This window comes from Sus scrofa, chromosome 17, assembly GCF_000003025.6.
Source record: "Sus scrofa isolate TJ Tabasco breed Duroc chromosome 17, Sscrofa11.1, whole genome shotgun sequence".
Classification (NCBI taxonomy): Eukaryota; Metazoa; Chordata; class Mammalia; order Artiodactyla; family Suidae; genus Sus; species Sus scrofa.
This window is the reverse complement of record NC_010459.5, coordinates 45,434,122-45,450,280: the sequence shown is the minus strand read 5'-3', so window position 1 is coordinate 45,450,280 and position 16,159 is coordinate 45,434,122. Positions and strand designations below refer to the sequence as shown.

Below are 16,159 nucleotides of genomic sequence, written 5' to 3'. Positions count from 1 at the left end.
ATGAGCATTTGAACAGAAATTTCATTCTTTTTTTTTTTGTCTTTTTGCCTTTTCTAGGGCTGCACCCGTGGCATATGGAGGTTCCCAGGCTAGGGGTCTAATTGGAACTGCGGTCACCAGCCTATGCCAGAGCCACAGCAATGTGGGATCTGAGCCGCATCTGTGACCTACACCACAGCTCATGGCAGTGCCAGATCCTTAACTTGTTGAGCGAGATCAGGGATTGAACCTGCAACCTCATGGTTCCTAGTTGGGTTCGTTAACCGCTGAGCCCCAACGGGAACTCCTCATTCTCTTTTTATACTTATTAACATGTTTAATAAATACAGTATTATTCATATCAGATATATGTTTTATATTTTATGTTTTTCCTATTTGATTGGTTAGAGTCTAAGATGTGTTAAAGTATTTAGATGCTGGTTTTTTTTTTTTTTTTCATCATTTTCTCCTTTGATTAAAGGAGTCTATAGACTCCTGCATTTTTTTAAAATGACCATTTTAGTCTACTTGATGCTTTTTTATTTTCTTTTTGCTGTAAATTCTACTTTGATGCTTTTACATTATTTTTGCAACAACTGTTTTCTGTTTATTTGTATTTTCCTATTATGTCATTGTTCAACTTGTTATTTCTAAGGCCACAGAGTCATTCTGTATTAGGTGTTCATCTTACACCAAATGATTAGAGTTTGTTTATTTAGACCGTCTGAGAGTTTTCTCTGTTTTAATTTATTTATATTTATTGTCACAATAGAAATATTTTTCTTTCCTTTTCTTTGTCTTTTTATCATTTTTACTAACCAGTTTGAATGCTTTTATGCTATTTCTTTTAAATGTATTTTCTCTGTTTGCTCTATTTTCTTTTTTTTTCCCCCTATGGACTTTGCTTTGGGTTTCCTTTGAATTGCTAAAATATAATTAGATACATAATTCTCTCTAGAAAGGTCTATCTCTCTGCAGGATGAGGCAGCGATCACACTTTTATTTCAACAAACTTTCCCCCATCCTCTGCACAATTTATTTGTGAAGTCTCTCTGAAGGACTCTGCTGTCTTAGTAAACTCCTCTCCCAGGGTGATGGTCGTGCTCTACATGGGATGTGACTGTCAGCCCCAAGTCACTTTACAGAATCCCCAGGTTGCCCCCATATTATCTTAGTAGTAGATCTTACCACTCAAAGAAGTTGCCTCTTCACACCCATCACCACCCTTTCCACCCATTCCTGTTCACATGTTATAGCTCTTAGACCTCTTTGTCCCCAATGACACCGATGACCTCTGAATCCATTAACCTGGAGTGACCACATGGACCACAAAAAGATTCCACATGGAGGCCTTCTTGCCAGTCTCATCACCCACCTAACACTTCAGGCTTGAGCTGAGGAGTAAAAGGCAGGAGGCAGAGGGTCCAGGGATTGGCTACTGAGATGATGGAGGTGGAAAGCAATGAAGCTTTGCATCAGAGCAGTGGCAGTGTCATCCCAACCAGTTTTCACCTTCATATGGTTCAACTTAATAGCAGAGAAGGAAAGATGTGGGCAGATAGGAGAACTACGAAGAAGACAGAGTCAAAAAGAAAATGAATTTGAGGAGTGAGATAGAGGGAGAAGCCCAGGCAGAGGCCTACATCCCAGTTTTCAATGACTGAGTGGGTCACACAATGCCCCCACCCCCTGAGGTCTGTATCTCAGGAAGGGTGGCCCATTGTGCAGTTTGAGAAGGCAGCTGCTCCTCTCTGATGTGTTGTAGGGTCTCTGCCTTATCCTGGTCGAGATACAGATCTGCGAGCTGGAGGAGTGTTCAGGTCAAGGGTCTAGAGTGGAGGTCTGGGCTTGGGAATGATCAGTGAATTGAGAGCCACTGAAGTAGGAGTGTTTGCAGTTAAAAAAAAAAAAAGAATAGAGGAAGCCCACATTTGAAGGGTGGATACAGGCAGAGAAGTGCTTACAAGGAAACTTATTGGAGAATAGAGCCAGATTGATGAGAAAAGCCATGAGAGTGAGGTATCACTGGAGCCTCAACATTAGAGAGACCTAGAAGGAAAAAGCTATGAATGTGGACAAATGCAGGAAAATGGTTGAGTATTGATAATAATTGTAGCAAACAGTTACTGAGAACCTATTATGTGCCACCCATTGTTCTAAGTAGTATATTAACTCCTTTAATCTGCATAATTACCTAATAAGGTAGATGCTGTAATTACAGATGAGGAAACAGAGGCACAGAGCAATCAGGTAACTTGTTCCAGGTGTGTACAGGTGATACACCAGGTGATAAACCAGGACTCGAACCCAGGCATTCTGACCCAGAACCTGAGAACTATACTATTTTCCTTCTTAAATAAAATAAAGATTGAAAAAAGTTCCCTGGTGGTGCAGCAGGTTAAGGATCCAGTGTTGTCACTGCAGCGGCTTGGGTCCCTGCTGTAGCATCAGTTCCATCCCTGGCCCAGGAACTTCCACATGCTGTGGATGTGGCCAAAAAAAGGAAGAAAGAAGGAAAAAAGGAAAAATGAAATTTTAAAAGTATAGCAGAGTTCCTGTCATGGCTCAGCAGAAATGAATCGGACTAGTATTCATGAGGACGCAGGTTTGATCCCTGGCCTCGCTCAGTGGATTAAGGATCTGGCATTGCTATGGCTGTGGTGTAGGCCAGTGACTACAGCTCCGATTCGACCCCTAGCCCAGGAACTTCCATATGCCTTGACTGCAGCCCTAAAAAAAGACAAAAGAAGGAGGAAGAAAAAAAGAGAAGTGAGAAGTCAACCCCTTCCTGTTCCTCTTGCCTCTTAAACATGTGATATGGGTCTCTGCAGGAATTGGGGAGGTGATATTGAAAGGGGGACATTTGTGTGGGGTGTGGGAGCGGGGAGGCACTTTTGAGATAGGCTTGGCAACACTGAGATGAGGGATTGGGCTTCAGGTGAGAATGGGATGGATGATTAGCCAACATAGGGTGGAACCTGGGTTTGTTGAGAATACAGGAAGGTTCCAACAGCATGTATAGTCTTTTGAAAAGTCCAGATCCGGAGTTCCCATTGTGGCGCAGTGGTTAACGAATCCGACTAGGAACCATAAGGTTGCGGGTTCGGTCCCTGCCCTTGCTCAGTGGGTTAACGATCCGGCGTTGCTGTGAGCTGTGGTGTAGGTTGCAGACGCGGCTCAGATACCGCGTTGCTGTGGCTCTGGCGTAGGCCAGTGGCTACAGCTCCGATTGGACCCCTAGCCTGGGAACCTCCATATGCCGCGGGAGCGGCCCAGAGAAATAGCAAAAAGACCAAAAAAAAAAAAAAAAAAAAAAGAAAAGTCCAGATCCCAGAGACCATATGCTCCAGAGAGGCAAGTTTCAGAGGAGGGGTGGGGTAGCAGTCCTTGCCAAAGACAGGAGGCTGAAAATTCCATTTGTGGAGTGGGGCAGTACAGGTATGAGCATGTGGCTGAAGCTGGTTGGAAGATGAGGCCATTGGCATTAGGGAGGTCCGGGGCCTGGCTCATGTCCACACAGATACTCACATCTCCGAAGTGAAGGGGACACCTGAAGCTGTTAACTGAAGTTTAAAATCTTTATGGAAATAAGCAGTTTGAGAGGGAGTCAGAATGGAGAATTCAAAGAGCGTTGTCACCCTTGGATTCCCAGAAACTGACAGTTGTACCTGGGGCATCCTTGCTCGAGATGTTGTTAGGTAATTGAGCTGGACTGTGTTGCATGGGGAGGCAAATCAAGGTAAACCCTCCTTGGCTTATGGTAGCTTCTCCCTCACCCTTTGTAAGAAAGCTGAGATATTAGGAAGGAATTTTTCTCAGTGCTTCCCTTGAAACAACAGTGAAAAAATGCAGATGGGGGCTTCCACACCATATTTGGGTTGTTTTCCCTGCATGCAAGCGTTACTTCTGAAAGCCATTAGAAATGTTGCATGTGGCGATTCTTCTTTTGCCAGTCACCAGAGCGTGGCCTTTTTACCTTGTTTTGAAAATCCCAGAGTTCCCACTGTGATTCAGTAGGTTAAGAACCTGACAAAGTGTCCACGTGGTCCCACAGCGATGGTGGCTTGACAGTGGGTGTCAGACCTCATGGGGCCTGGTGTTAGACCTACTTCTGATTTGGGGGAGAGGAAAGCAAGAAATGAAGCTGCACTGAGATCACGGTCTGGAGTTCCAGCTCTGCCTGCAATTGGTGCCTGTGACAAAAAAAAATTAAAGCAGGCGTTCCTGTTGTGGCTCAGCGGATTGAGGACTCAGTGTTTTCTCTGTGAGGATGTGGGTTTAATCCCTGGCTTCACTCGGTGGGTTAAGGATCCAGTGTTGCTGCGAGCTGTGGTCTAGGTCACAGATGCAGTTTGGATCTGGCGTTGCTGTGGCTGTGGTGTAGGATGGCAGCTGAAACTCTGATTTGACTCCTAGCCTGGGAACTTCCATATGCCACAGGTGCAATCATAAAAGAAAAAGAAAAAAAGAAAAAAAAAAAAGAAAGGAAATCCATGTCAATTGCCAGAGTGGCATCCTAGTAAGACCTCTCTGGGTAGTTCTGATGGGAAGCCGAGACATAAAAGGTTTGGGGGCGGGGCAGCTGTGATAAATGCCTGAAACCACTCCTTTGAAGCTGACTCCTGCCTTGTTTGTTGCAGGTGATATTTGAATCTGTCTCTTTGAAGGGTCATCCTGGCTACATCGCTGTGGACGAGGTCCGGGTCCTTGCTCATCCGTGCCGTAAGTCTCTTCCGTCCTCCTGACTTCACTGTGCTCCATCCAGACTGGGTAGCTTGGAGGCTGCCATTCTCCACCCCCGCCCCCCATTCATTCAGCTCACAGACATCTCTCACTCTCTCTTTTTTAATCCCTCAAAAAGTGCTTACATACTCAATGCAATCAGTCCTGAATAAATCCATAATTTCGCTGGCCTGTTCAACAGGCAGCACCTAGAGGAATTTGCAGAGAGTGGCAAAACATCTTCGTCTGAATCTCTCTTCATTATTAAGGGAGTCTAAAGTCCTGATTGTTTATTAGAGGGATTCAGACCACTGAAGTGGAAGAATTAGAGGGCTTTGGATAGAATCTTGTGCAATTGTCTTAAAAAAAGAACGACACCAAAACACCGAGCAAATTAGCACACTGTTCACTCATAGGGAAAAGTACCCCAAAGCTATTAATTCTTTCCAAGTAATTTTAAACACCCTCATCAACTCCGCGTAGGTGTAGGGAGAGCTGTCTCATGGTGGTTAGTATTAGGGTCCAGTGTCAAGAGTTCTCCAAGGCATTCCACTCCTCTGTGCCCATCTGGTTTCCCCCGGAAGTTCTCTCTCTCTGCCGTATTAGTCTAAGATATTTGAATGTGTTTGAGCCAGGAGCTGTGGCTCCCAGGTTCATGAACTCTCAGAGGGGACAAGTCCAGGGTGCAGGTAGTTGGTGTTGCATTGTATCTAGTGACATTTGGTGGGGGGATTTTGAGCAAAGAGGGGTGCATAGAATGATGGCAGCACCTGGGAGGGCTGGTTGGGTTGCCAGCCCCATTAGTTTGTTAGTGTCTGCCGATTGGAGATTCACATTAGTTTTCGTGGCAGCTGACGGATTCCTAGGTAACTCCTACTTGGGCTTTCTGCTTCTTCCTGATGGCCATGAGTCATGCTATGGGCTCTGGTAGAGTTTGGTTCCCATAAGAGATGTCATATGTCCCTGTCCCTAGTTGCCCTTCATACCTCCCATACCTACTCATGTCTGCCCCATCCATGCTGCTTTCATTGGAATGATCCTTTCAACTTCAGCTACAATGAATTTGTCAGAGCCTGAAGCATCCCTTCCTCCTGGCTCTATAATGACATTGTTGTAATGTCATTGTCCTAGAGCACCTTCTCTGGAGGGATCTGAGACAAGTTCCAAGGGGTTTTGGCAAGACAGTATTTTAGATGACTGTGTTTGGTATCAGTGCAGGAGAAACCCTTTTGTCAGAAATCAGCCAGCTTCTCAGGAAGGCTGAGAGCCTATTAGATTCTCCATGGCTCTAGCTTCAGGTTTCTACCCTGTGGGTAGAATTCCTGAGCCTGGAATTTTCTCAGATCAGTCTCTCTGTTCAATTATGCCCAGCAAATGCCTCTGCAAAGCCCAACTTCATGTGAAGAGGGTCCCAGAAATCCTACAGTACTGTAGGGTTTATGTAGTGGATATGCATGTGAGTCCCTCTTCCCAGGATTAAGTCTTTCTCTCCCTTGACTCCTGGGACTCAGCATCTGCTGCCCAGTTAAGAATGACTGACGTCAGACCATGCTGGGGGATGTCTACTGAACCTGCGGTCCATTGACCTCACACACTCAACCCTGCACAACCGCCAGGTTTGAGTCAGTCTCTCTGAAACCAGCCTTCAGCCTTCCCCAAGTCCTTTACACATCCCACCCTTGGAGGGGACACTCACCTTGGCCACGTCCAGCTGCATGCCTGCTGACCCTATCCTGGATGTTTGCAATGGATCTTTCTACAAGGTGATGTTTGGCTCCTCCCAGAAGACTCTGGCCTAGATCCCAGAACTCTGTCCTCCAGTGGGAATTTTTACCTCCATGATGAAACCCAGCCTGATGCTTGTCTCTCATCTCAGCCTCCATGCTGCCTCCACCATCCATGGTTGGCCATTGCAGCCCCGTGCTTCCTTCTCTTAGAGAAGTTGCCGTGGGTGAGGGTTCCCTGGAGGGCTTTGAAGGACTTTCCACCACCCAAGTGTCCTGGTGGCTCTTGGAATCCTCCTCCCACTGGGGCTGCTTCTGACTCTCAGATTTCTCTGATAGCTTCTTGCTCCTCCTGCTGAAGAGGGTGGATTACGTGATTAGGAATTGCTGAGAGCTGGTTACTCAGCACGTGGGCCATGGGACATCACCCAGGATGACGTGACCATGGCCGTGTTCTTGTGTCATGTGCTTCAGCTGAGTTCAGCCTAAATGCTTAGGAGACTTAAGCTTAAACTCCTTAGAAATCAAAATGTGGAGTTCCTGTCATGGCTCAGTGGTAACGAACCCCAACTAGTATGCATGAGGACTCAGGTTCGATCCCTGGCCTCTCTCAGTGGGTTAAGGATCTAGTGTTGCTGTGAGCTGTGGTGTAGGTCCCAGATGCACAGATCTGGCCTTGCTGTGACTGTGGCCCAGGCCAGCAGCTGCAGCTCCAATTTGATCCTTAGCCTGGAAACTGCCATATGCCATGGGTATGGCCCTAAAAAGCCAAAAACAAAAATAAAGACGAAAATGAAGAAATCAAAATGTGAGAACCCTGTGATAGCGGCTGGAAAATGTTGAAAAAATTTCATTTAAATCCACATACAAATGCTGGTGGTACATGTAGTCCTCAGAGGTCAATTCATAGCTCCTAAGTTGTATGGAGTTGAGCAGGGCCTAGCAAAGGCCCCCTCTCAAGGTCCCACGCTCTGCTTACATCCAGTCTGGGTTTTTATTCATGCTTTCTTTCTCTGAGTCAATTATTGTACCTCAGCTGTGTGTCAGGAACTTCTGCTGAACATAGGGGACACTTCAGTGGGCAAGATAGGTTAGATCTTTGTTCCCATGTACTTGGCAGAAGGACTGAGGAAGGAATGACACTAAATAAGGAACTGATATTAAATAAGTCACTAATATAATTTCAGATGGTGACAAGTGCTATGAATATAATAAATGTGACGGATGGATGGGGTATGGGAGGGCTCATAGACAGAGTGGTTGGGGAGGTGTCTCTGCAGACATGGTCTGAGCTGAGACCCAAGCCATAGAAAAAGGTCACTGTATGATGGTTTGGGGAGGGGACTTTCTAGGCAGAAGGAACAGCAAGTGCAGAGGCCTCGCGGTGGGTATCAGCTTGATGCTCCTGGAGTATCCTGGGCATTGAGTATACGAGAAAATTGTTTCTGGGCAAGAGAGAAGCAGGGTCCTGAGCAACATTAAGAGTCATTAGATTTTAACCAACGTGCAGGGAGGCACTGGTGGAAGGGTTTATCCAGAGAATTCCTATGATCTTATTTAATTGTTAAAAGATCACTTTGGGAGTTCCTGCTGTGGCTCAGCAGGTTAAGAACCCCACATAGTGTCTGTGAAAATGCAGGTTTGATCCCTGGCCTTGCTTAGTGGGATCTGGTGTTGCTGTGGCTGTGGTGTAGGCCTGCAGCTGCAGCTCTGATTTGCCCCCTAGACTGAGGTGCAGCTGCCACCGGTGCAGCTGTTTAAAAAAAAAAAAAAAGGAAAAAAAAAAAAGATCACTTTGACTGTTCTGTGGTGGGGGTACAAATTGAAGGGAGAAGAGAGAAGTCAGGTGACCTATTAAGAAGGAAGTTCTGGAGTCTTGCAGGAGATGGTGGTGTCCTGGACCAGGACTCAGTGGTAATGGCACTGAGACATCCATTCACCATTCAGCACGTTTACTGAGCATGTACCGCATGCCAGGAGCTGATTAAGAACAGATTTATGGGGGTGATGAAGAGCAGATGCTTTCTTTGCCCTCATGGGCTTCCCTTGATGTGAAAGAGACTGAAAATAAAACAAATAATCAGATCAATTATCTGATCAATAACAGAGGACGTATCAGTCAGCTATGGCCACCATAACAAAATAGACAGACTGGGTGGCTTAAGCAGAATTTTATTTTCTTGTGGTTCTGGAGGCCCCAAGTCCAAGCTGGAGATGCCCGATTTGGTTTCTTCCGTGGCCCCTCTCCTGTGCTTGCAGATGGCCGACTTCTCACTTTGTCCTCACGTGTTCTGTCCTCTGTGCCCCTGGTGTCCCTCTGTGTGTCCACATGTTTTTTTCTTATAAGGACACCGGCCAGCCTGGGCTAGAGCCCACCTCATAGCCTCATTTCAATTTAATCACCTCTGTAGAGTTCCTGGCTTCAAATAGGGTCACAGTCTGAGGTATTGAGCAATAGGGCATCGCAAGGACACGGTTCGCCCATCACGGGCACTAAGCCATGCTACAGAGAAACCTAGAGCACAAGGATGGAGGGAGGTGGTGGGCAGAGTAGAAATCATTTTAGGAGGTAGAGTCACCTGGTCCTAGGTGATGGGGTAGCGTAGGAGCCAGGGGAGGGTGCACCCCTAGATTTCTGGCTTAACCAACTGGTCAGTGCAGGCGGAGGTGGTGTGATTTTGGGGAAAAAGTGCTGCCTTCAAGGTACAAGGCTGCTTATGGGATCGAGAGTCATGCAACCTGCTGGTGGCTTCTGAACTGTCCTTTGGACCGACAGTGCTTTTCTCCAACCCCAGCCTTAATGCTTTTATGACTTCACTCATAGATTGTTAAACATTTAACTCTATTTTTAAAATTTTTTTAAAAAAGCATTCTCTTTAGGTCATTGGGCTTTGTAATTCTCCATTCCATTCTCTAAAACATTAAAAAAATTTAACCTGTGGTCGGCGTTTATCAATAAGCGATGCCACTGAATATTGCAAATTTCTAGGAGGGTGCTTAGTGCCTGATTTGCCATTATATTCTCGACTGATCGATTTGAGCTGAAGTTAGGACTTTACACACCCGCCTGGAAGCTTCCAAAACAGTGATCGTCGGGTAGGCGTGATACTCAAGAGAAGTGATTTCCCCTTCCAAACTGAACCCTCTCGTCTATATTTTATAGCCCATTTAACATTTTTGTGTTATTCTGTAAGTATTTTAGCCGTAGTTACCCTCTGCTGCCTTTCTCTGTGTCAGCCATTAGCAGGGCCACCGCAGTTAGAACTGTGTATGATAAATGTCAGCACAATTTTCCACTTGGTTTCAAAGTTTCTAGCTCCTAGGCTGACTTTTAGAATTTGAAAAAAAAAATTTTTTTCCCATCGCCACCTTGCAGGGCCATGTCACTGAGCCTGCGGAGTGTCTGCTACACGTTTTTAATGTATGTAGTGCACTTTCTCCCCAATTGTGTGGCTTCCTACTGAGCGCTGTTGGGTTTAAAGAGCAAGATAAAGGGCACAATAATATGTCTTCAGATGCTGCACTGACATCTGCAGGAGTTTAAATGTCACCAACATCAAGGCATTTTGCCCCAGATGCAACGGCCAGTTTTCTGTTAACCCCTTTCTGTGGCATCCTGCTTTGGGGCGCTGGGTCTCCGTGGGAAGTGAGTGTGGGATGCTTCAAAAAAAATTATGTGTACATGTACGGGTAACTGGGTCCCCGTGCCGTACAGTGGGAAAAAAAAAGAAGTGTGTTGGGGGAAATAACAATAAAAAATAAGTTAAAACCAAACCAAAACAAAAAGAAACATGAGTTGGTGGCAGATCTGGACCCCCGAGGTCGAATGTTTAGCCAAAGGTTGGTGAGTTGAGGCACGTGGAATAATTTTTTCCCCAGAGCTATAGATGCTGGGGGGAATCACAGTTGAGAGAGCATAGAGCTTAGGAGTGGACTTGAGTTGGGGGGATGGGAGGAGGATTAGGGAGGCCAGGGGCTCAGAGAAGTGGTCCCCAACATATGGAGGGCCCCCCAAAGAGAGAGATCTGTCATGAGCTGGAGATGAAGCCAGGGCTCAAAGAGTAAGGGTGTGTGGGGGAGAGTACCAGGCAGGAGGAAGGTGGGCTGGATAGGTTCGTGGGTCCACGCCCACGATCCAGGGCCAGCATTCACATGACGCCACAGACGATACCTGCAGAGATGGGGGCACCCCTGGGTTTATGGGCTCAGACCTGACAGGACTGGCCAGTGGAAACTGTTCTACGAGAGCTGGGTAGCAGAGACCACAGACCAGAGGAGCATGGCTGCAGAGGTGTTTTCTGAAGTCTGCAGGGTGTTTTAATAAATAGTCAAGATTTTAGAATGAGGGCTTTCACCAAAAACCTGGATTTCTTCCTTGTCTTGAGAAATCAGATCATCAGCCACCTGGAGCACAGCATTGTCGCATGGCCTCCATCTGCTGAATTTTGAAACAGCCACCCCTTCTAATAGGGCAGGAGGTCTTTATTCAGTTCCCTTAAGTGCCCACGACTCATTGCCCCCTCCATGCTGAGACTTGTGTCAGATACCAGTTATTATTGTGCTTGTAGGGTTGCTTTTTTGATACAGAGAAAAAAAAATTGTTTTGGCTTTTTAGGGCCACACCCGCGGCATATGGAAGTTCCCAGCGTAGGGGTTGAATCAGAGCTGTAGCCTCTGGCCTACCCCTCAGCTACATACAGCCACGCCAGTTCTGAGCTGTGTCTGTGACCTACACTGCAGCTCATGGCAATGCCAGATCCTTAACCCACTGAGGGAGGCCAGGGATTGAACCTGCATCTTCATGGATACTAGTTGGGTTCGTTACCACTGAGCCACAGTGGGACCTCCAATCTAGAGAGATCTTTATTTTACCCAAGTCTCTATGAAAAATGGGAAAGGAGTAATGGGGGCAAGGCGGTGGTGGTTTAGTTTTTGTTCTACAACAGAACTGGTTTATTCCTTTAACTGGCTCCTGCAGGCACATGCATTCAACATCTCTGCTCCATGTAAATCCTCAGGGTTTCACCAGAATTATTAACTCCAGGGGCCATTCAGACTCTAAATTCTCTACCACCGAACCTAGAAGGGAGAGAAGAGGAGGGATTGAAGATGAAATAAACAGGGCAAGGGGTGTGCTGCTGGGAAGAGGGGGGAGGAGACAGAGCAAGCAGGGGATGCTGATCCAAAGACAAGCCATTTCTTTTTTTTTTAATTTTAAAATTTTATTTATTTATTTTTTTTGGGGGGCCGTACCTGCAACATATGGAAGTTCCAGGTTAGGGGTCCAATCGGAGCTACAGCTGCCGGCTTACCCCACAGCCACAGCAACTCGGGATCCGAGCTGCATCTGCGACCTGTACCTCACAGCAATGCTGGATCTTTAACCTACTGAGTGAGGCCAGGGATCAAACCTGAGTCCTTATGGATCCTAGTCGGATTCCTAACCCACTGAGCCACAGTGGAAACTCCCAAGAAGATCCCTTTCTTTTTTTTTTTTTTGGTCTTTTGTCTTTTTTGTTGTTATTGTTGCTATTTCTTGGGCCGCTCCCGCGGCATATGGAGGTTCCCAGGCTAGGGGTTGAATCGGAGCTGTAGCCACCGGCCTACACCAGAGCCACAGCAATGCGGGATCCGAGCCGCATCTGCAACCTACACCACAGCTCACGGCAACGCCGGATCGTTAACCCACTGAGCAAGGGCAGGGACCGAACCCGCGACCTCAGGGTTCCTAGTCGGATTCGTTAACCACTGCGCCACGACGGGAACTCCCAGAAGATCCCTTTCTAATTACACAATCCCAGAGGTAAACAATTGCCTGGGGTCCCCAAGGCTAAGGGGAGACATACCTTGGTAAAACCCAACACAAAGCCTCCCAATGTCGAAACTAAGACTCTGCACACGCACATCTATTCCAGGCCATGGAATAGATGTGCCTTCCCCCCTTTAAACTGGAGCCATGAATAGGTTTACCAGGTCATTCTGTTCCCACTGAAGAATTGACTTGAACTGATAGTTCCAATAATAACTTTACAAAATTATACAGAAGAGCAAAAAGGAAACAGTTTCAGACAATCAAAGCAGCATGACATTTATCAGGTTGACTAGATACCCAGATCTTCAAGTCTGAGAAGCCCACAAGGAGAAGTCTTCCCTGGTCTTGGGCTCTTGAGGCCATCACCTTGTGGGGGCTTGGAGGTGGCCCGAGGGGGACTTGGAGCCATTTTCACCTGTTTAAAAGCCTGAGCAGAAGGTATATGTTTTGGCAGAGCATGTCTGCCTGATCACGCCAAGGTCCTTGGCTTTTGCTGAGCGTTGCCAGTGGTGATACCATTTGGTAGAGCAGAGAGTTCAAAGCATGAAGGACATGGGGACACACGGCAGGAGAAAGGATCCCTTGTAGTAAAATATTCCAGAGCAGTGAGAGAGTGTGGAGAGTTAGCATAGCCTCACCTGTGACTCTGTTCTTTGGAGTCTGGGCTCCAGGTGACACCAGTGACTTCCCTTTGCCCACGAGACCCGAGAATGTGCTGGTTCAACCCTGAGTTGGGGGCTAAAATGGACCTGGACTGAATTCTGTCCCTGTTAGTAGGGCTGTGTGGTGTGGGACAAATTCAACTTGGTTTCTAGTTCTCTAAGAAGGAATAGTAATAGTGTCTGCTTTATAGGAATGTTAGGAAGTTAACTTCAATAAAAACATGTAAAGCTTTTATCACAGTGCCTGGCATCGTAGGGGCTTTCAGTAAATGACGTTGTTCTTATTGCTTGTCCATTTGGATATTTGACTTCCTCTGCAAAGATGGCCAAAGGCACTCATTGGGCCTCCTTATCCTCTTAACAACTCTCCATGCGATCACCTTCCAAGGGTATGTGATGCCCAGTTCATCATGACTTGGCTGATGTGATACAGAGCCTTGGCACTTCTGTGCCTGGATGAAGAACCTCATTCTTCTAGACATAGTTATCAACACAGTCGTCTTTGGAGAGCTGACATTGGTGAGGACCTCTCTCCACAAACAGGGAAAGAGAGGGACCCACGTTACCCCACATAAAACATATATCTAATTCTAGAATCAGTTGCCCACCGAACATCGTGAGTTTTGTATGAAAGCCCATCTCCCATTTGCCAAGGTCCCACAGCAAACATCCCACCTCCATCCCATCCTTAGGTGCCATAGCTTAGAGTGAAGACTGCAGAGGCTGATCGTGTCTTGAATTCGCTGTGCCTCACTTCACTCACTGTAAAATAGAGATAATACCACCACCAACTGCACTGGGTTAAATAAGGTCTGGAGTGTAGACACTGCACGTGCCACCAATCACATAGTAAGCACTCAGGGAAAGCTACCACAGTTCTCCTCCCCCTTTTCACCATCCTCCCCTCTCTGCCCTCCTCCTCATCCTCCTTGGCATCATCACTGAGGTGATGGCATCATCATCAAAGGTGCTTCGCTTCAGTTCTCTTCTTTCTGCTCACCCAGGCTACAGGGTGGTATCTTTTATGCTGAACCCCTTACCCCTCCAACTTCTTCCTCCAAACATGGCAGTCTTGCCCCACAGCTAATAATATGGATTTTTGAGGCTCTCAGAAATATGGAGTCATGTCTTGCCTCCCCCAGTTTCTGGCTGTCGGTGCCAAACTGTGGAGCCCTTCAGGGCATTTTCTTTTTATTTATATATTTATTTTGAATTGAGTGAATTTTATTATATTTATAGTTGTATGACCATCATCACAACCTAATTTTAGAAACTTTCCATCCCAGACCCCCAGTCCATCCCTCCCCCTCAACCTGTCCCCTTTGGTAACCATAAAGTTTTTCAAAGTCTGTGAGTCTGCTTCTGTTCTGCAGATAAGTTCATTTGTATCCTTTTTTTAGATTCCACCTATAAGTGATAGAATATGAGGTTTATCTCTCATTGTCTGACTAACTTCACTTAGCATGGTAATTTCTAGGTCCATTCATGTTGCTGAAAATGCCATTATTTCATTCCTTTTAATGGCTGAGTAATATTCCACTGTATATATATACCACATCTTCTTTATCCAGTCCTCTGTTGATGGACATTTAGGTTGCTTTCATGTCTTGGCTATGGTATATTAGTGTTGCAGTGAACATTGGGGCACGTGGATCTTTTTGAGTCATGGTTTTCTCTGGAGAGATGCCCAGGAGTGGGAAAGGGCATTTTCTGATTGGTGAAATGGCATTACTGCCCACTTTTGTGACGGCTTTAAGTGAGATGATGCATGTACATTTCTTAGAATAGTAACTGGCTCATTGTACATGATCAATCAGCAGTAGCTCTTCTCGGAGCCAGGCCACCTCCCAGGCACACATATCCCCCTACCCAGAGCCCATCCTTAGCTGCCATCCACTGATAGGGAAGTGGTGCAGGCTGTTGAATTCTGTCCTCATATGCTCTTTGGTTTCTCTCTTAGGAAAAGCACCTCACTTTCTGCGGCTCCAAAATGTCGAGGTGAATGTGGGGCAGAATGCCACGTTTCAGTGCATTGCTGGCGGAAAGTGGTCTCAGCACGACAAACTTTGGCTCCAGGTAAGGATGGGAGGGGCCTCCTGCTCACACCTGCCTCTTACCTGGTAAAGGGAGGCAAGTGTGTGCCCTGAAGAGCTTGGTGGGGAAAGGAAAGGTACATTTTTTATATACCTTGGCTCCTTGGATGATACTCTGCATCCCTGTTCTTGTTAAATCTGAACTCTAATTCTTTTATATATCAGTATGCCCATTTTACAGATGGAGCACTGAGGCCATAACATAAAAGTACCAGAACTAAAATGTGCAACTATGGCATTTTCAAACTGCCCTCTTGGTCCTTTAAGCCCAGAATCCTGAACTAAAGCAAACTGAATATTTTAGATTCTGGATTCATTTGCATTTCCAGGAATGCAGTTTTTGTCAGTTTCTACAGAAAGTCCCATTGGGACGGATTGAATCTATAGATTACTTCGGGGAAAACTGACATCTTAATGATAATAATGCATCTTCTCGCCATGAGCGTGGTATATTTCTTCACTTGTTTAAGATCTTCAGTAATTTCACTCAGCAAGCTTTTTGTAATTTTCAGTGTCTAGGTCTTGTACATCTTTTGTCAGATGTATCCCTCAGTATCTTCTATTTTTGATGCTATTATAAAAGACAGTTTAAAAATCATAAATTCTGATTTTTCATTACTAGTATATAGAGATACAGTTGACTTTCCTATATTGGTCTTACACCCTGCAACCTTGTTAAACTTACTATGGCTATTTAAATTTAAACTAATTAAAATAAATGAAGGGAGTTCCCGTTGTGGCTCAGTGGGCTAAGAACCCCGACATAGTGTCTGCAAGGATGCGAATTCAATCCCTGGCCTTGCTCAGTGGGTTTAGAATCAGGTGTTGCCATGAGCTGTGGTATAGGTCACAGATACGGCTCAGATCTGATGTGGCTGTGGCTGTGGCATAGGCTGGGAACTTCCATAAGCCACAGGTATGGCACTTTGAAAAAATAAATAAATAAAATAAATGAAGTTCAAAACTCAGATGCTCAGTCGCACAAGTTCCATTTCAAGTATACAATTGCCACATCCATCTCTTGGCTACCATGTTGGACAAATGCAGATTGAGAACATTTCTGGTATTACAGGCAGTCTTATTGGAGAGCACAGCTCTAGTAAGGTACCACTTCTGTGTCAAGGCATCAGGAATACTGCTGTATTACTCAGCCATTAAAAGGAAAGA

At 45.9% G+C, this 16,159-nt stretch overlaps 1 protein-coding gene across 13 annotated transcripts in view; it reads left to right on the top strand.

Annotated features, from left to right (window-relative positions):
- PTPRT (protein tyrosine phosphatase, receptor type T) overlaps window positions 1-16,159 on the top strand; it is a 1,163,284-nt gene that overhangs the window by 430,542 nt on the left and 716,583 nt on the right. For all 13 annotated transcript variants that reach the window (XM_021078123.1, XM_021078122.1, XM_021078115.1 and 10 more), the window contains exons 4-5: window positions 4,620-4,701; window positions 14,860-14,975. In XM_021078123.1, the coding sequence (XP_020933782.1) occupies window positions 4,620-4,701; window positions 14,860-14,975 (198 nt within the window). The remainder of the gene's footprint in view (window positions 1-4,619; window positions 4,702-14,859; window positions 14,976-16,159) is intronic.